Raw genomic sequence first — 21,329 nt, 5'->3', positions numbered from 1 at the left:
TCAAAAGAAGCCCCTGAATTTTCTCTTTCCATACATGTCAAATAAAAGTTAATAATCAATTCAGATCACATTTTTTTAGCAGCCTGAATTTCCCGAAAAAATGTGCCATATTTTCCCCTAAATCAGCCAGGGCTCCGTAACACAAAGATTAGCGATCAATCGCTACTTGAACTGACCAATCAAGATCATCGTTGCATGCGCATTTTGCTGAGTAGACTGACTATGAACCAATCATAATCGGCCTTTGAAATTAGCGATCAATCGCTAATCTTTGTGTTACGGGACCCTGTTTTCATTATGCTGACACTTTTCAGTGTGGCTTCAAGTGCAAAATTATTTTTTCTCCTTTAAGCTTTATTTGGAGTGCTATTGCAATTGCGTCCACATTCTAGCCCATTTTGGAGAGTAAATGTTTGACTACCGGTATTTCAGAGATGCCAAGTTCAAAGACCAGCTATGCATGAGATTTTCTGTGAATCTGAGTGAGATCACAGACATTGTGTACAATGTATTTGGGGATAGGCTGTGATAGTTGAGTGAGACAGAGATTTGAGGGGATGAACAAGAGTCCAAAGTGCTTGAGTCTCAGGCATAATGCGTGAGACTTGGTAGCTCTGCTATTTTATCACAGACTACATGCACAATTCAGTCAGTGACACACACAGCTCAGTCAGTCAGGGTGACCAGACGTCCCGTATTTCCCGGGATTGTCCCGTATTTCGCTCCTTTGTCCCGGTGTCCCGACAAACCCTTCCCGGGACACCATTTGTCCAGTATTTCAGAATATTGAACAAAATGTAGTTAATACATTTAAAAGTGATGAATTTTCATTAAATAACTAACAGATGACGAAGCAGAGACAACAACAACCCAATATTGCAAACGAACTGGCCTCCTGCCTGTGTATATACAGGCTAGGCATGTAGAATCAAAGCAAATTCTCAATGGTGCAAACAATCTCACATGATAAACCGTTTTTCTGCCAAAATAATCACAAAATCTATCATTATATTATGTATTCTCAGATTTAATGATTTTGAGATGTTATCGGAGGAACAAGTTATTGACTTTCCATAGTTGTTTCAGCTTTCGTTTTTAGTCTTGGTGTGTACGATGCCGCGATATTTCATCTAATTTCTAAGTTTGACAATATGTTTCACTTTGAAATTATATTCATTTCTAAAACATTTTACATTAAAAATACAACAAATATTATGAATTTCATTAGAGGATTGGATTTTTGTAGTTTGCCTGAAGTTTGATCTTTTTCATTTTTCTTTCTTTTCTACCCTATCCTTCCTGCTTGCCGTTTTTTGTTCCATCTATCTTTATTTCTTACCTTTCTTTCCTGAACATTTTTTTCCACTCTCTCTGTTCATTTTTCTTTCTTTACTTCTTTCTCTTACTTTCCTTCTTTATCAAATTTCCTTTTTTATTTCCTTCATTCTTTAAAATCACCTTGGCTTCCTTTTCTCTAGCTTCCTCTCCTGTTTCTTTTCGCTTTTTCTTTCCTTCCATTATTTACTTTTTTTCGTTCTCTCCTCCCTTCTTTCTTTCCTCACTCTTTCTTCCTTTCTTTATTTTTTCCTTCTAATTCTTTTCCCTTATTCTTTCTTTCCCTTCATTCCTTCCTCCCTCCCTTCCTGTTTTCTTCTTTCTTTCAAAGAATGAAGGAAACATATTTCTTTCTTCCTCTTTTTCCCTTTAATTCTCTCCTTTATTTTGTCTTTCACACATTTATTCATCTTCCCTTCCTTTCTTTCTTTCTATATTCATTTCAAAGAATGACGGAAACCTTTTTTTTATCTCTTTTATTCTTTCTTATATCCTTCTTCTTTTCTAACTTTCTGTTTTTTCTAATCTCCATTTATCTCTTTTCTTTCTCTTCTTCATTCTTTCGTTCACCCTCCCTTCCAAATCTTTATAGGCCTAGGCCTATGTTTTTCACAAGTTTAACACTGTGTATGGGATTCTTTGTTTGTCAATTGTCCCGTAGGCCAGTAGAGGCGCACGGCCAATATTGGAGACTGTCTCCAATGTGGGAGATTATCTCCAATATCAGAGACTTTTGTGAAGAATTTGGGTATCCAATTTCAGAGACAGTCTCCAGTTTTGGAGACCAATTTCCTTTGTTTACCGTACATTTGCGGCAAAAGGATTACCTTGGCGGCAAATAAAAATGTGATAAGCAGATTCCTCATGAAAAATTACCCCTTTTCACCGTCTACTTTAAAAATTCACCGTCTACTTTTGTTTTGATAAGGATTTTTGTTGTCAATCACAAACAAATCAAATGGGCTTCCATACATGTAATGTTTGGACCTCATTGGTACTAGGAGTGTTCTGACCTCAGTGAGACAAAATTTTGGGTGGAAAAAATCATGCTTTTGTTGGTGTTGTTTCTTTTGTCCTTTTGCAAAGCAAGTCTCCAATGTGGGAGATTGTCTCCCCTATTGGAGAGTCTCCCATATTGGCCATGCGCCTCTACTGTAGGCCTATTTCATTTTGTGAAATCTGGTCACCCTGCAGTCAGTGCACTGACGCACATGGGCATCATGGCGCTGCGGCCTGCGGCTGCTGCGCTGGCTTACGTCGACTTTCGTTTACTCACACTCACAGTTTTCTCTTCAGTCCTGGCTTAAAGTTATGCGACGTTGTTTTTTGGTTAGAAGTCCGTGATCGCGTGATCAAGAGTTACTTCCAAAGGCAAAGTCATGGAATAATCTGTTTCATGGACTGCGATTTTACCTGGGGCTGGGTCCCTTCCACTGTCCACATACCTCCCTTTGCAACTTTCTTCAGGTAGAACCGCCTAGCCCTCCGCCTCCCCACGGCTTTACTTTACATGGGCGCATCCATTTTGTTTTTCATAGTCTTATTTTTACAGACCAAAGTGGTTATATTCGAAATAAAAGTTAGATTTATGTCCTCAAAATGCAAAAATTAGACAAAATGATATAATAGTCTTAAAAAAATGAAAAGTTTCAATAAACACTGACTTCAGTATATTTTTTCATGTTTTTATCTTATTGGCATAATACCCGCATAATATTTGGAAAAGTCTGGATTGAAATCTAATAATTGATTGCCGAAATTTGACCTTTGGCACTTGATGACCTATTTCGCCTTGACGCCGTATCAACAACCTCCATCCGAGTTTAGCTAGCTAGTATTTGGGAGAGAGTTCTAAAATCTAAGATTTATGGCCAGTTGGGCAATCAGTTGTTTGAGTGCTAAGTAGGGCGCTTTTATTGATGTTTCTCACTAATATGGCGAGATGACAGGATTATCAGAGATAACCACAAACATTTGAATGCCGGCAGCAGAGAGAAGTAACGCCAAGCAACGGCAACGGTAAGCTACGGACGGTTACTTCGGAACAGGCCAGGCGAAGTTCGTGCAGGCCCCACGGCCCACTCCACTCCACTTCAGTCCACTATCGCTACACTACACTCCACCTACCCAAACTTCGAGACCGTGAACTCGATCAGATATTCCGAGTGACAAAGGTGGGATTTTATGGGGAAAATATAAAATTCATGCAACATCACGATCTTTTGTTTGAAAAATAAATACAAGTATTGTAATTTAAATTCAAGTTCAAGTAATATTCTTTCTGTACACAAAGTTTCACTTCTTTTCCATGCTTCTATCACTCTAAAAATTGGTGATTTAGATTTTAGACTAGAGGCGAGCCAACTTGCAACTTGAGTTGATTCTTGAAGTTCCTCACGCGCATGAATGTGCCGCCGATTTAAAAAAAAATCGGATGCGGGAGGTACTACTAGTACTGGGTCCGGTCCGAGCTCGGAGTCCTCGTGCATGCAATGTTTTGAAATCGGAAACAAATTATTTATTCGTGTGAGGAACTTCATGTTGGCTCTAAAATCACCAATTTTGAGACTGATAGAAGCAAAGAAGTGAAACTTTTGCTTTGTGTAAGGTTACAGGTAAGAATATTAGTTGTAGGCCTAGGCCCTACTTGTTTTTAAAGATAGTGATGTTTCATGAATTTTATATTTTCCCACTATAAAATCCCATCTTTTGTCACTCGGAATATCCGATCGAATTCATGGTCTCGAAGTTCGGGTAGGTGGAGCGTAGTGAAGTGGAGTGGAGCCTGCATGAATTCGCTCGAGGTATGTGGATCCCAGCAGTCAGGCTTCCATGCTTCTCTCAGTCTCAAAATTGGTGATTTAGAGCCAACATGAAGTTTCTCACAAATATGGTATATAAATTCAGACCTTCATTTTTGAGGAGCGATCGCGCTCCTACCGCGCTCCTAAAAAAAATAAGGAGAGCAAAAAATCGCGCTCCTAAAAAAAAAAATAAATGAAAAACAAAAATTGCTAAAATTTCACATTTCACATCTTTAAATCCATGAAATTGCCTTCTTTTTCCATAATTCCTTGAAATTACTTTGATTTAGTGGAAAACTATCAGAAAAATGAAGAATATTCATCTCTTTCCCGACACTGAATTTGATTTAAACTCGGTCAATATTGCAGTCCCATTGTATTATATACAGAAAAATGGGAAATTCTAGCAATTTTTTTTTTATTTTTTTTTTAGCAGGAGCGCGTACGACATCTTGTAAACTTATGTGACCCAGGCCTAGTTAGTTTCACCGCAGATTAATTTAGCTAACACAGCTATTGTATATACAATGTTAAGAAAAATCTACAATTTATCATACATGCTGGGGCGGATCCAGCTTTTTATAAAGGGGGGGGGGGTTGGGGTGGTATGCGAGGGAGCGTAGCTACCGAGTCCAAACGAGCGATTGGGAGGGGGGTGTCCCCCCTCCGACAGTAGGGAAAATTTTTGAAAATCTGTGTGTGAAAAGTTTTTAAAAAAGATAAGATTTTAAAAAATGGTCCCCAGATTTTTTTTGGGGGGGGTTGCAACCCCCCCTCTAGATCCGCTTCTGTACATGTATTGTAATGAATTGATTTGAGCTCCTCATGGACATGGAGAGCGATTCTGAGGAGCTCAATTGAGCTCCTCAAAAAAAATAAGGAGAGCGATTTAGTGAGCTCCACGAAAGTATAAACGTGAAGGACTGTAAATTCGCTGCCGATTTCAAAACATCGGATGCGTGAGGTACCAGGTCCGGTCCGAGCTTGGACCCGAGATCGAGTTCACGGTCTCGAAGTTAGGGTAGCTGGAGCATGGTGTAACTTTAGCGGTAGTGAGGTAGAGTGGAGCTTGCACGAACTTCGCTCGAGGTAGTGTTATATCTGACAAATTAGATTTTTCACACGCAACCTCTCATATTTTCCTTTTTAGTCGATCGTACAATCAGACACATTGATTTTGTTTACTCCATTCGAACCCTATTTTACCAGAACAAATAACACACATAATTTGCAAAATTATCATTATAAATTGTTCTAAGTATTGATAAAAAAAAAATATTCAACCACTCAAGGGATCATTACATGCCGCCTCGCTCAGAAAAATCAAGCCATAGAAGTTGTGTGTTGTGTACACCAGAAGTGGGATCGCAGCACGCACGACTCACTAGTTCGAAATCCACTGCCAAATGCGGTTCATGCAATTGTGCAAGGTTTATACTAATACTATTAAACCTCGCAATATGTGTGTGTGTATTGAACTAATACAATGTCAAAATTATTTAATTAATTCAATTTTTATGTCAGACAAGGGTCTCTTTCGTTGAAATATCAATGAAAGGTGTCCCTGTGTTACAGTACATGTAAATAAGGGAAATAATGAAAATTTTGATTTTTCCAGTTATGTTTCTGAATCTTTAATTTTTTTCTCGTCTTCATAAAATAAGCTCCATACATCAATTCTACAATCAGTAATAAATGAAACATTACATATATTTGATCTCCATTTAATATTGAAATATGATTTTATGAAAAGTCGTCATTCGAAAATAAAAGGTTCAGGTGACGATGAAGACTAAATATTTTTCCGATACTATCGATATCAAACGATGTTGCGAAATCAGAGGTCACATGGTAAGGTCAAAGGTCATTTTCAGGTCAACGTTGAAGTTTACATGCAAGACTCTCTTATGACACCTAATTCTGTAACCGTAAGTCACTTTTCAACCTGGTACATGTAGATAAACTGGTAGATGGACATCTCACAATGAAGTCACAATGATTTCACAATGAAGTTTCGATACAATTATATTTTGCTGCCCTCGCAAATCATGACATTTCGGGTTATTTTCATAAGTGGGCTAGACACAAAATCACTTTTGCCTTGTTTTACATCCAATTTTTATGAAATTTTTAGTGTTATGTTTGTTGGATTTTTTTCTTTTTATTCAAATCATCTTTTTGTAGGGGTGGACTTGTCCTTCAAAGCACTGAAATAAAGGTATCCGGCAAGAGGATACACTGCCATACTTTTTCATCACGGAGCCATGAAATGGTTTCCGCATCAGCGAGACTTGTCAACAAGGATGGATTTCCCTAGGAAATCCATATTTAGAGGGTGAAATTGATTTGGTTTCATCTACAGTGTAGATCTAATATTGTTCAGGTCCAGCCTTATTATTTGTGTGTACTAGGTCTAATGTTGTTTGTCCTCTCTATATCATGTTTTTCATTTGTGTTTTTTTTTAATTCCATAAATGCAAGCGCTTTCATAACAGTATCTGGTGCCCCCCCCCAAATCATTTTATGTATTGATTAATTAATTCTTTAAATTTTACCAGGCTGTTCTCCATAACTGGTACTCAATGTAATCCAATTTTTTACTTTCCATTGATTTATATTGCACTATTATTGCCTTTTAAAAAATTTTCCTCGGTATATATCTCCTTTTGTGTTCCCGTAATTTCCCTTTTTAGTCATATGGTGCACTGATACATTTTAGGAAGAGATTAAAATCATGGAACAATAATCAATAGAAATCAATAACCATTATTGTTACTTCTAGATGAAGTGGAGATAAGACCATCTGCGCATGAGCCTAAATGAGAATTAATTGTTAAAATCAGATGCTTGGTCCATAATGTGATTTTCTAAGTCTATTATCATGGTTTCATTCACTTCAACATGCGTCATGAATCCCATTAATGTGGGTTTTACTCTTAGATCAAGTGTAATGTCGACCAAACAGAAATTAGGCCAAATCAATAGACCAAATGGGTTTTAATAAAGCCCATGAGCTATTAGCAAATCTGGGAAGCAGACAAGCTGCATATTGACTATTGTAAACCACTCACCCTATCGCATGCTATGAAACCACTTACTGTAGCTCCCAATGTATGATATTTTTGTCTTTTCTGAAACTCAGCTAACTGTTACGATGTCAGGCAAAGGAGCAGACACCAATCTTCATGCTGGGGAAGTCGACCCCACCCTGGTGGCAAACGCTACAGCCAATCGCATGGCAGCTCAGTTCTTTGAAAAGTATGACCGCTTCGAGGTGCAAGAAATGCTGGCTCAGACTTCATATCACTGGTTCTTATCTCAGGTAAATTCTGAAAAAAAAGAACCTCTGCCATATAACTAAGCCGACCCAAGTACATTCCACAGATGATTTCATTTCTTGTATATGATTTTGAAGAAAAATATGATTAGCCCTGACCTACTCCAATTTTCATTTTGTTTACCAAAAAAGTCAGTAAAACTAAAAAATCTCAGGGTCTAGATAACCCTTGATTTCTATTATATGTGTACTGTGCGAATACCTCTTTGATGTATATGCAAGGAGTTCCTCCTGCATGCACAACGGAAGAAAAAATAGCTTCCATAAAGATCCTTTTAATATGTGGAGTTATGCCTAGCTGGTAGCTGCGCAAGGGTTTATGATCTAGTCAACCATAATAGCCGAAACCTGTGATTTGTTGAGAGACATGGTTTGTCCGTAACTAGACAAAATCATTATTTATTTTTTTTAGGCTTCAGGGAAAAATGCTCTTTTAGTTGTTCCTCAAATGTTTTGTGATAGGGCAGGAAACCAACGTATGATTTTTTTTCCATTATTGTGAACAGGATGAGCACAAGCTACAAGCAGAGCCACCCAATGGTATCATCATGTCGAGTAAACCCTTCCTTAATAATAACTGCTTGATTCTAATGCCCTTTGACCCAACGGTGGAACCTATTGACTTTCGGCTCATTCACCAAATCCTTAGAGAACTTGTGATGGGCATTTACGGCCTTAATCAGGTACAGTATAGTAGACAAATTATTTTACAATTTTTTTGTTTACTTCTTAAAACAGTTTTTTTCAATGTCACTTGCTTTGTCAGGATATTGGCATCTCTTTCACCTTTCTTTTCTCTATAAGATGAGTTTTCCCCCTTTTTGTGAAAAGAAAGCAACAGAGAATGATAATTTTTTTTCTATATTCAAGCTTCCATATAATATCATATATAAGATATGATGTGAGGAAGTATATTAATATTATCTTTATTGGTTTTAGCAAACAATGTTTTTATCAGAAAGTCTTTATCACCATATTATAAATCTATATATCTTGTTTATTTATAAACCTAGCTTTAGGGAGTCATATACTGGTTAGCTGAGCTGAAAAATGATCACACTGTAGATCATTAACACAGCACATGGGAGACAGACACAGTGCATATTAATTGCTCATGAAAAAAATCTGACACCAGGCTGGAATGCCATACCTTCATTGCATTTGTCCACTTCTCAGCGATTACACATTTCTAACCAGAATCATTTGGCACAAGTACATACATACTCTTGGGTGGCCATTTTTTTTTGTATCATTTTGGTCAAACTTATTTTTAGATTCATTGGGTTATTTCAAGATTGGTGTTAAACTTTTGGTGTTAGTGTTGGATCAATTTTTATGTCAGCATATATAGCACCAAACCTGAAATGCTGCTGGTCCAGGAATGAATTTCACAAGGTGTTGAGCTGTCAATAATGGGATCTGGATAATTTCTATAAACTCACGTTAGTTTTTGGAGCTTACTTAAGCAGTCTCTATTGTGCTTGTACAAGCAACTCATAACCTACTTGAACCGAGTGGTCCCTGTCCAAAGCCTATTGGAATCACACATGTATTCAACTGGTTAACACTCGCACTACACTGAAGTTGAAATTACCCATTGTTACAACTGCCATTTAGATTTTTATGGGTAATAATAATATTATTACCCATAAAAATCTAAATGGCAGTTGTAACAATGGGTAATTTCAACTTCAGTGTAGTGCGAGTGTTAACCAGTTGAATACATGTGTGATTCCAATAGGCTTTGGACAGGGACCACTCGGTTCAAGTAGGTTATGAGTTGCTTGTACAAGCACAATAGAGACTGCTTAAGTAAGCTCCAAAAACTAACGTGAGTTTATAGAAATTATCCAGATCCCATTATTGACAGCTCAACACCTTGTGAAATTCATTCCTGGACCAGCAGCATTTCAGGTTTGGTGCTATATATAGCACTTTTCCCATAACAACTCAAAGCACTTTATAGCATATTATGCTGTAAAGTGCTTTGAGTTGTTATGGGAAAAGTGCTATATAAACACTAGCTATTATTATCATTATTATTATTTTATTATTTCATTTTTTTTAAACCTACATTAACTGCAGGTACCTTCAATAACCCTAGAAGCTAACTTTGATCAGAGTACCTCCTGCCAGTTACCGCCGGCCTACAACGATACGTACGTCGGCCAGCTCCTCACCAACGTGGACTACATGATGAAAGCGTTGTGGCACGGGGCCTACTTCCCCAGAGATAAACGCACCAAGTTCTCCGAGCGCTGGCGCTCAAGCCTCGACGTCAACGCGGAAGGGGTACCCGAATCTAAGAAGATCGTCCTCACAGAATTTACATTGGCAGGTGAGTTTGTTGGACCAGGGGAGCGTTTCATGAAAGGATTTTATCCGACAAGTTCCGTTTTATCCGACAATTACCATGGTAACATTACCTCTCAGCCAATCAGAATCAAGGAAAGTTGTCAGGTCTGACAACTTGTCTGACAAAAATGTTGATGAAATGCTCCCCTGGGCATCGTTACGTAAATGTTATAATTATAGTAAATTTGCCATCCAATAGTAAATTCCTGAAATCCTTAATTATCATGCCAACTAGTACTGATTTTCAGTATTTGGTAACTGGTAAAAGAGAGGAATAATGATGATTTCATTAAGTTTTAGGTTTATGTGTCATTCTATGGTAATTGTTTGCAAATACTGATTTGCTCACCAAAATGCATGTACTGTTTTTCAGCTTTTTTAATATACTGAAATGTTCTTGTTCAAGGTGGTAGCTCTGAGTCATGTGGAACAGATTTCTATTGGCTACTGGGAATGTAAAAAGTCTATTAGACTGTGCAATCAAGAATTACCGATTCTTGCAGGCATAATAGAAAAGTCATATTTTCCAAACTTTTTTTGTTTATGAATATGATTTAATACAATTACAGTGTATGTCCCTTGTTTCTGTTTATTCTAAAGCACATTTGGTAATGATTTCATCTGAAAGTGCGCATCAGAAATACTGATTATTAATTATTATTATCATTATCTCTCTCTTTCTCTTCAGGAATGATTGATGTCACCAAAGATCCTGACTACGCGACCATCTATGACAACATGAGGCTCTTCCCAATGAGCAAGCACGACGCTAACATTGACAAACGTCTCTTCATGCAGTACGTCAACGACATGTCGGTGCAGTTGACGTGGAGACAGAAGACTGTCCAGCAGCACAATAACTTGTTTGTGATTGATGCAGCTTATGAGGTTTCCGGAGTCTTGAGGCTTCATGAGGACAGGACTGACCGTGATATATACGAGAGACTGCAGACAAGATTACAGGTAGCTATTCACTGGGTTTTACTTGGATGTAGAAATATTGCTCATCATGTTGGATAATCTTTTATCAGTGGAAAACTTTTTTTTTCCAGCACCTTCAACATCCGATTTTGACCAAGTTAACATTACATGTATGTAGATGCAGTATAATCTGGTGAAAAAGCATTCCAAATCTGTTGCCTCTTATGAAAAGGAAATTTGCACTCGAGTATTTTTTTTTATTTTCACACTATGACCTCTGGTTCAGCCACCAACATGGATCTAATATATGTAGTGTACTATCTTTATCCAATCAAGTCTCTTGAAAATATATTCAGATTTACATCTCTCCTGGGATCAGTTCATATCTTTGTCTTGTATATGGTAGAGAAGGTAGTCTCAAAGCTTTTAATATTTCAAGATAAGCAGACACCCGATAAAAGCACACTATCATTTTTGCTTCCCTTCATGGTCAGGCCCATGTTGATGTTATCGAGAAACATTTGTGCAACAAGGCCGAGGTACGGCGCCAGATGTCTCTCTTGAGGCTGATCAGTTTCCTCGTTCCATTCTTGATGGGACTAAGGAGAAAGAACAAAGTCCCAGACATGTCCAGACTTCTACCTCAACTTACAGGTGAGTGCTGTACCAACAGAGGGACTTAAAAATTATCTTGTCATTTTGTAGAATTTGAGAATCAAAGTCCCTTGCCCCTGCAAATATAATTGATTCCAAGGAAGTTATTTTAAAGATAGTGTTAAAATGATAATAATGATGATAAATAATGGTAATATTAGTAAGTACTTTGAACTACAAGGTCCAGGATCCAAATTCCATTGCTGCTCTTGCATCCTTCGCAAGGCATTTACCTTCTTTCGCCACTCCCCACCCAGGTGTAGTAATGGGTGTTCAGTAGGAAGGAATTTATTGCTTACGCACCTGATCAGGATAGCCGTTCTAAATTCAACTCGGAGGTAATGCTATGCATTGCTTAGAAACATTATTTTGAGCATTTCATATATGTTTATTGATATTATTACTAATACTAACACTTTATAGCCCCTTTACCAAAAAAAGCGCATTACAAAGAAAGAACAAGTAGTCATAATGAATGGAAATTGAAAAAAAAACGTGAAAACCCACATTGTACATCTGGAGATCATTTTGATGAAAGAAATAGTGATTTTTTAGTGACTCGACTCGTAGCAATATTGTCAATGAAATTCACTCAATAATTGTTTCATGAAATACTCCCCTATTCTGCTTTTTAAGCCTATGCTCGAGTTTGCAGTCTTCTGTTATAAATTCTATTTTGGACCCTTTTTTCTCAAAGCTGATGAATGCAAGACAGAAAGGGAACTCCCACCCTTGATGCTGTCCCCGGAGTTCCGCTGCCCAAACTTTGACTTTGGTAACAAGTATTTCCACCTCCATGGAGGCATCCAGATCGACATCGAAGGCGATGACGTGGTCCTCGACCCCCCTGAGGTCATCCTCAACCACTACAACAAGATCCAGTTGGAGGCCACGGAGAGACTGGCGAAGCTGACGGAACCTGACACGTTCCAGGAGTCTTATCCTATGGTTGTCATTGAGCTTGGAGGAAAGAAGTGAGTGCTGTGTTTTACCATCCTCTACTGCTTGAAAAATCCTTTGAGGATGTACATGTAGAGGGGGAAGGGAGACATGACAGGGTATTTTTGGGGGATGGGAATGTTCAAGATGGCTATGATGATGATGGTGATGAGTGTGATAATGGTGATGATGACGTTGAAGACAATTACGCTAAAGACAACGGCTGTGACGATAATAATGACGATTTTGATGATGATCTTGGTGATAATGATAATGGTTGTTATATAACGTAAAAGACATTTTGTTAATAAAGAGATGCTTCAATTTTAATTTACCAATCCATTCTCCCTGTAGATACTATGCATTCTCGATGGACCTTGAGACCTACTACCCTGTGTCTCCGCCACGCCCCCTTTGGTGTCATTCATTCTACGAGAAGATCAAGGATTTGAAGCCAAAGAGATTACCCTTGACTGATATCCACATGCACGAACAATTCAAGCGGAGATACGGATACCACCAAGCCATCAAGTTTAAGGTCTGTAAAATAATCTTTGCGTGAATTCACAAAATTTGTTGTACAGAGCTGCTAAAATCACCATTGTTGCAAATATGTGAGAGGAGTATAAAAGTATTTTGGGGATGAAAAGGGGAAAAGAAAACAGAGATCAAATATGCATCATCATAAGGTCCATTTCAATGAGTGTGTACAAGATGGAATGCATGTTATTGGTGGGTATGTGCTATAGCAGAGGTTTATAGAAAATCTTGGGAGTTAAAAAAAAATAAAGATACATGTACGTTCTTAATGTTGTGCCGAAGCAATTGGAACTACATGTAGTGCCTCATGCTTGTGTCTTGACTGTAGATATCCTTGAACATAGTTTGCTGCCATTAAGACACATTTACTTGTGCATTATTTGTTTTATATATTTCTTTTTGACTTTCTATAAACACTTTGCACATTATTGCATGCCCACCTAAGGAAAATGAGTCACTCTTCTAGTTATTTATCTATCATAATTTTGTACATTTCAGTCCTTACAAGCTGGTCTCAGGCAAGCGGCAATCAGAGGCCTAGTCTCTGTATTTCAGACCCTCGCTCGTAAATGTCCCGCATCTCGTCTTGGCAACCAAGACGAGGATGGCTACTCCCTGGTTCACTACGCTGCCCTTCACAACCGCGCTCAGATCCTTCAACTACTTATGATACAAGGCCAAGATATCAGTGTAAGAAGGCATCATCTCACTACACAAGTCGGTAAGAAAAAAATTGTATTTTGGAACCAAAGGGCAGTACATGGCAATTACTTGATGTTTACTGGCAGTGACACTATATGCTTCTTATTCGAGAAGGGTTGTCAATTATGCATTTCCATTCTCACTCTATATGTGCCACACAACATTGCTTATTCTGTGCCATTTCTATTCATTTCTCAAATAATCATTTAGTCTCTACTGGTTCATGATGCATAGCCATTTATCAATTTAATTTGAAGCATCATCTTTCCTTATCTTATCTGACATGGGGTGCTTCACAAGGATTTAAAATCACAATTAAACAGGAACAAACATTATTGATAAAATAAATGTGTGGAGAAGGGAATTAAGGCAGTCAGAATAGTGCATAAATGCTCGAAAAATGAGATTGCTAAGATAAGACTCTAGTCATTTCCAGTGACAGCTTCAATAATTGAAAAGTTACGGTACCATTGTTGTAAGCCTCTATGAAACAAGGCATTGGTGTAGTATTTGCTGGCACAAGACTGACACGAAACTCTCTTTAGTGCAGGCTGTTTTACATTTTTACATATATACTTTCGATGCATATTTTCCAATTCAGCATTTCACCTGTTTTATTATGTTGTTTTGTACCTGTCATTATCTTCTTTCATCATATTTCATTCTTACATGATATATCTGTTCATTTTAACTATTCAACTGACTTATAGCAAGTATTTGTGGAGGTAAGTCCATTGCGTTGAAGATCCCTGTTACTTGCTAGCTGCTAGCCTTGTAGTATTGAAACCCAATCCTGTTTTCTCCCTCCCAATGACCTCAGTCTGCTTTAGCTACTTAAAATATTTTTGTTGTGGATAGCCGCCTTTAGCTGGTTTGTAGCCCCTTCCCCTTTCCATACCCTTTTGAATGATTTAATTTTTCAAATGACCCCTGCCTTTACCAATTTATATATTTTGATGTGGAAATTTGTTTTTTAGCTTTTTGGTAGCCCTTTTCCATACCCTTTTGAGTGACTTTTTTTCCTTTCCAAATGATGATAACAATTTATGAGTATTTAGATGTAATTTGTAGCAGATATGTAGTCGTTTTTTTTTTCTTCAAATTACTTTTTAGCAACTGACATACATGTATTTTTTTGTCAAGTCATGAAAAGTTGTGTCTGTGTTAAAGTCCCTTCCAACCCCCCAACAATTCAGTTGAGTACATCTTCCTCTGAAAGTTGTAGACTTTAGTCAGTTTTCCTAATACCTCCCTCCAAATTTATTCCTTTGTTGTAACTTTTTTTTATTTCATTGTCTTTACAGAGAGTTGTTATTTCAGTGACATTCTAATGTACTGTATCTTTAACCCATTGACATACACAGGAAATTATTCATCTATTTATATTGATCCTCAAATTGACAACAATATTTTAGAAAAATGCAATTTTTCTTTCATAGTTTGAAAAAAAAATTGAATATGGATTTAGCATTAGTCAAAAATATGATAACATTAATTGGTAGATTTTAACACTTTATTTCTTATATTTATATTGTTAATTTAATTATATTTTTATATTATCACTTTATTATTTTTAAGGTGGTGCATCCTGTTGCCACTTTTTGAGTGTATGAGGATTAGCCTATTTTAAATTTATATTTTTAAGGTCATTGTCTACATGTATACAGAGCTTTATAATGCTGCATTCAAACCAACAAAACTAACTCCTAACTGACTGATGCTAAGTCATTAGAAATGACACAATCAATGTCGTTGTAATGGGGTTGGTTTTGCTGGTACATGAAATAATAATAATGATGATAATATATACTGTCATATTTTACCCAGGGTAGCCATTTCAGTTCTGAATACTGTTCTCCCAGCGGGCCCTGCTTATTAAACATAATACTGTTATAATTAAACCAAGCTTTAGCATGGCTTCCTGGTGGGTGTTTCATAAAGCTGTTCGTAAAGTTACGCACAACTTTACACACGATTGGAACCTGTTCTTAGTTCATAAATCTATTACATAGGGATATCACATAGCACAAGAAAGGATCACCAGTCGTGCGTAAAGTCGTTCGTATCATACGAACATCTTTATGAAACACCCACCAGGTTTGACTTTGGCTTTAAAGGAAACCAAAACCCAAGATGAGAAGTGCACAAACTTTTGGGAAAGAGTAAAATAAGATAAGCAATTTAAAACAAGCTTCATCAAAATCGGTTGTAAAATAAGCAAGTTATGGATGTTTAAAAAGTCTTGTACTTTCTATGGGGATCCTCAAATTGGCAAACATGCCTTAAAATGGCTGATTTTGTGGACAACTCTCCATTTGTTTTGTGCACAATTTTTCAGATTTTCCCTATTATCTTTAAAATTGCATATTGCCTCATTCTGAGCATAACATATGTTATGAAAAAATATTATTCACACCACATATCGTCGCACGCACCACAAACCGTCCTCTCTGCACACTTCGATGCGAAAGTTAGTTTTGCAGAGAACGCATTTAAAAAAAGGTTTTTTTTAACCAGCAATAAGTGCACAGGTAGCGGCACAGCTTTGCAAGACGGCCGGTGGCCGCCCACCGTCTTGCGCTGCCCACGTACAAAAAAAGGACGGGAGTCAAAGAATGACAAGTTCGATGAAGTTAAGTTGTGTATCAGGTTTTATTCTAAATCAAAGTCAAATTACATGCTGGATAATAATAAATGTCGCATCTCTGGGCTGGACGACCGACGACAGACAAAAATTAAACCGACATGGCCTACGGCGGCAAAACAAATCGGGAACGAAAAACTGCCCCTTGTCAACTAAACACTCCCTTTTTATCCCCTTTTTGGTCAAACACCGCGTGGCGAAAAAAGCCTTTCCCCAAGTCGACCCTATCACTTTTGGTATAATGCGCGAAATTAATCCGCCTATAATGTAAGTATATAAAACGGAACTTAATTATTGTGTACTTCGATTCCAAATTCAAGTTCTTCGGCTTTCCATTATTCTTCCTACTTACGTAACTCTCTTGACCACTCCCCCAACTACTCTCTCAGTCAATTAATCCTCTTTTGCGACTCTTGTCACTTCAGCCACTCCCACTCACAGCTCACTTCCACCAAGGAATTACCAACACTCCTTGCTTCCACACCTGTTCACATTCTCTCTCTCTCCCCCTCTAATCACTGAAGAATGCAAGCGAGCCGAAGAACATGAATAAGAAGCAAAGTAGTAAAATAACTGAAGTTCCAATGGACTTCTATTAGCCCTGAACGCCTAGCAACCCAGTCAGTTTGCTCTCTTTCACTTCCACATTCCAATCGCTAGCCTGGCCCAGAAAAACTAGCAAACGAAATCAACACCTTTAAGGAATGTAAACAATGGAAGAAGGCGAACGAACTTCTTTACCCAAACAAACAAATCTCTATTTTCCATCCCGCTATAACTCTCCCCTACTGAATCGATCTGTTCCATAAGATCGCAAAAAATAAGGAAAAAAAGATTTGTTGATACTGACGGTCGTCCATCCATGACACTTACAATTTGTCATAAACAATATAAACATTTCAACATCGTTCTATATTTATGCCAAATATTGTTCTTTCAAAATCTTCCCTTTTTGGCAAATAAATTGCATGTATATACATTGTACCTGTACCTTCTTCAATTAAAAATAGGATTTGGAGAGCTTCTATCAGGGGAATGTCAACGTATAGGCATTGGGAAGTGGATGACCCAAGCTTCCTGCTGCTTCATCGATGACATCACCCCTTCAAAGATAAACACTCCAGACCCCTGAAAAAATGGATTAAAAGGTTAAGTTACAAATTCAACCTCTAAACATCAATTAAACCTTCATTATACCTCTTATGCACAACTAGTTATATCAAAAATACTACAGGTACATAAACATACATGTACAGTAGTAATAATAGCAATGATACATGTGAAAAGTAAAATTATCCATATCCGTATCTGTATCCACCTTACAAAATTAAAAACAGCAGTAAATCTGGTTATCTTATGTATATAAAAAAAACTATAAATAACCTTAGTTAACAAGTGCATGTTTCATGTCCAAAATGATACTAAAAATATTTTGCATCAGCATACTTGTATAATGCCCTAGTAAAAGTGTTTATTAATCAATTGAACATTAATCAATGGATGGGTTGTAATTGTAAACCATGAACAATCAACTTCAGGCATCATATATCAACCATGAACATGTATCATAAACAGTAAACAGTAAATATTTTGATATTGGACAGCATGCATGCACATGTTAGACCTCGCTGTGTTATACTTTCAGAATCATTACTTTACAGTGTTTTTTTATGTACAATTCATCCTTTGCTTCCAAACAGATGACATAGTGCACCTCTAGGGTAAACCTCCACATTAAAAAGATAAACAATTGTTTAAAAAAAAATCCCTTTTTTCATTTGTTCAAATTTTACAAGTCCTATTACATGGACAAAAAAATAACCCAAACATTACTGTTTTCTACCATTTACCAAGACTTTGGGATGATATCAAAACTACCATCAGAGGTGGATATCCCATGCCTCCTCCAGTTCGTTTGACACCATCCTGCCATCTGATATGTAGTTTTCCTATAAGGACAAATATAATTACATATTTACAGATTAATTAATATCACAAAATATATTAAATGATCCATGTCGGCAAACCAAACTGGGCCAGTCAATCAATAAAACCAAGCAATCATACATATAACTCATAACCACTAATGTACATCATTTATCCCACAATAATCAAAAACTAATTAAATCCAAAAATGTGTCTGACAAAAACTTACTATTCTACGTAGGTATAGCTCCTTCCCCCTTTCTGTTATGGGGTGCATCCGGCAGGGAACGGTGCTCCCAAACCCAGAACATATCCCTATGTATTTGTATTATGTAGCATTCTTTCAAAGTTGAGTCACCTCCAAAACTTCTCAATATTTGTTATTTACCACCAATTTCCAAATACATGCTCCTTACCCCACTCCCTACTAATCGTTTCACAAAGCTATGTCCAAATAATAAAACTGTCAGTCATAAATAATTGAAGGCGGAGTCCAGCCCAGAGACCCAAGGTAATTTTCTAATTTTTTACTTATTACTTTATTTTTCCAATACAGACTTAGGTAAGTTGTATGGATTAGAATGAATGCCTTTATTTTGTCTTTAAGATCTCATCTGGACGACACTTGTTCCGCCTCTGGTACGCCCACTTGTACGCCCCCATCCGTACTCTGGTTAGACCAGTACTCTCCCCTACTGTTTCTGTAGTTACTCTTTCTGGTACTAAAACATATTCATCCTCAAAATCTTTTCTAGAATCCTTGTAGCTAGCAATGATTTTCCTTCTCTCATAACCCAAAATCTTCCATATTTTGGTCAACCACATCTGATTCAGAAGGTACTTTCCTTATTAGCCTACGATTCACTATCTTTGGATTACCTCCATTAATAGGTCGGATACGATAAATATCCTCAGTAGGATTTATCCAATCAACACATAATTCATCAAAACAAACATTCTCCAACTTGTGTCTTTTACTAAAAGCACACTTCTTTAAGTAAACAAGAGATCCTATGCCCAGGGGAGGGGGACTTGCAGAGATATTTGCATCAGCTCGGGCCTTATTCCGGGCTGCTAACTTGTCGGTCCTTTCTCTGACAACCTTTTGAGCCCTCTCAACCAACTCGGCTTGTTCTTTAACAAAGTCTTGTTCCCATTCTACATCAGACACACCCAACAAATGATCTAAAGGAATACGCTCTTTCCTACCAAACATAAGAGCAAAAGGGCTGACCCTCGTAGTTTCGTGGGGGGTGGTATTGTACATGTAGACAAGATGAGGCAATAATTCAGGCCATCTACGTCTATCACGCTGATCCAGCGATTTGATTAGGCCAAATAAAGTCCTATTGAATCTTTCAGCCTGAGCATTACCCTCAGGATGATATGGTGTTGTACGAGTCTTACGTATACCATAAAGCCTACATAATTCTTTTATCACCTGACCCTCAAAATTACGTCCCTGATCACTATGAATTCTATTTGGAATTCCATACTTTGTGAACCAGTGCTCTTGTAGAGCTTTAGCTACTGTTGAGGCGTGTTGATTTCTACAAGGGATTGCCTGAGCTAATTTCGTATATACATCTGTAATAACAAGTACATCCTAAAATCCTCCCTTACCAGGATCTAACTTAACAAAATCAATAGCAATAATTTCCAATGGACTAAATGCCATTAGATGTCTCATTGGGGTTCTTACCCGAGGCTGCATCTCCTTTGCCTTAGCACATTTAATACATCTTTTAACATAAAATTTTATATCACGAGCCATGCCAGGCCAATAAACTCTTGACCTAGCTAATTGTTGAGTTTTATTTCTACCTTGATGTCCCCATTCATCATGACATCCAACTAAAATACTCTTACGCAAACACTGTGGGAGTAAAATTTGAAATATATTACCAAATAAAGGATCAAGAACCTTGCTTCCTAATATTCCATCTTTAACAGTAAAATTAGACCATTGATATAACCATTGTTTCAAACTATCCGGTTCTGAAAAATGTGCGGGAAATTCATCCCCCGGTTTCCAGTGCGCACTCCACCGTTCCCACACAAATCTCAGTTCTGGGTCAATTTTCTGCATTTGAATGAGTCGTTCAGGCGAAAAGGAAGGAAACAAATTTAAAAAAGTGGTCCCTAACAAATTTTTCCTGGTCAGAAACACCAGACTTCGATTGGATTTCATAAAAGGCTTGCTGCAAAGATTGCACAGTTTGTTTCTTTCCAAAATGTTTTTGAAATAGTTCAATAATACTTTTAGTATCTTATTTCCCCGAAAAACAACTTTTTTACGTGCTGCACCTTCCAAATTTGCTCTGATTATGCCGCACTTTTTGAGTTTCAGAGATTTGGTATTGTTCACAATAAAGATCTATTTCTTCTAACCATTCGGTAAGGGAAATGCCACCTTGTCCAGAAAATCTCTCAAGTCTGGTACTTCTATCACTAGGGGTAAACCTACACCTTTGTAATGCTCCGGTTAAACCGGTTACTAAATCTTCAACTAACTTTTCAGCCATAATTTTACTATATATATGTGAATACTACTGAAAGGAGATGCAACCTCAACTACGATAAACCTTCAGTTATAACACACTTATTAAATAGTCTACTATCTAACTCTGGGAGAGAAAGGTAACCAATCGAACCAGACGCAGAACCTAGGAAAAAAGGCATTTAGTTAAAATTGTGAAATGTGTAAGTCCAGATCACAATAAACATTGGGGGTCTGACATAAAGGTAAGCACAAAAGACTGCAAATTCTATATAGATTTTCTGAAGATGTATTTTCACGTGTTGCCAAAGAACACTATCAAAATCTAGATTTTTACTATTATTCTGTCTAGTGGTGTATTTGCAGAATTTATTTGTGCTATCCCCTTCAGATCCCAATGCACACTAATGCAAAACAGACATAATAACAAACTGCATAGCTACACACATATCTTAACACATCGTCATGTTGAGAAGATAACGAGTTCATATCTTTTCAGATACATTTCAAGCATATCTTATAGTTTGTAATACGAGAGTCTACATTAAATGTGAATGACTGTTCTGGAAAAAATCTTAACAAGGGCTTCACTACATACCAGCGACTCCTGCTGCTTCACTCGCCAAGGCTATCGGCTTCCAAACGACAGTGCCAGCTTCCACCGTCGAAGAT

General features: G+C 37.3%; 1 protein-coding gene across 3 annotated transcripts in view; it reads left to right on the top strand.

Annotated features, from left to right (window-relative positions):
- The first annotated feature begins 3,213 nt into the window (after nucleotides 1–3,213).
- The window catches only part of LOC121426938 (ankyrin and armadillo repeat-containing protein-like), a 35,840-nt gene continuing 17,724 nt past the window's right edge, over nucleotides 3,214–21,329 (top strand). The window contains exons 1-10 of one of the 3 annotated variants that reach the window (XM_041623355.1): nucleotides 3,214–3,354; nucleotides 7,282–7,461; nucleotides 7,983–8,159; nucleotides 9,562–9,814; nucleotides 10,520–10,794; nucleotides 11,247–11,406; nucleotides 12,104–12,380; nucleotides 12,700–12,883; nucleotides 13,384–13,606; nucleotides 14,298–14,312. In XM_041623355.1, coding sequence (XP_041479289.1) covers nucleotides 7,294–7,461; nucleotides 7,983–8,159; nucleotides 9,562–9,814; nucleotides 10,520–10,794; nucleotides 11,247–11,406; nucleotides 12,104–12,380; nucleotides 12,700–12,883; nucleotides 13,384–13,606; nucleotides 14,298–14,312 — 1,732 coding nt within the window. In that variant the 5' untranslated portion in view covers nucleotides 3,214–3,354; nucleotides 7,282–7,293. Of the gene's footprint in view, nucleotides 3,355–3,384; nucleotides 3,510–7,281; nucleotides 7,462–7,982; nucleotides 8,160–9,561; nucleotides 9,815–10,519; nucleotides 10,795–11,246; nucleotides 11,407–12,103; nucleotides 12,381–12,699; nucleotides 12,884–13,383; nucleotides 13,607–14,297; nucleotides 14,313–21,329 lie in introns of those variants that run through there. The other 2 variants (XM_041623356.1, XM_041623358.1) reach the window with 2 other exon arrangements.

Source organism: Lytechinus variegatus, chromosome 13, assembly GCF_018143015.1.
Source record: "Lytechinus variegatus isolate NC3 chromosome 13, Lvar_3.0, whole genome shotgun sequence".
NCBI classification, from domain to species: domain Eukaryota; kingdom Metazoa; phylum Echinodermata; class Echinoidea; order Temnopleuroida; family Toxopneustidae; genus Lytechinus; species Lytechinus variegatus.
Note: the sequence above shows the minus strand (reverse complement) of the source record. Positions and strands in the feature narration are given on the sequence as shown.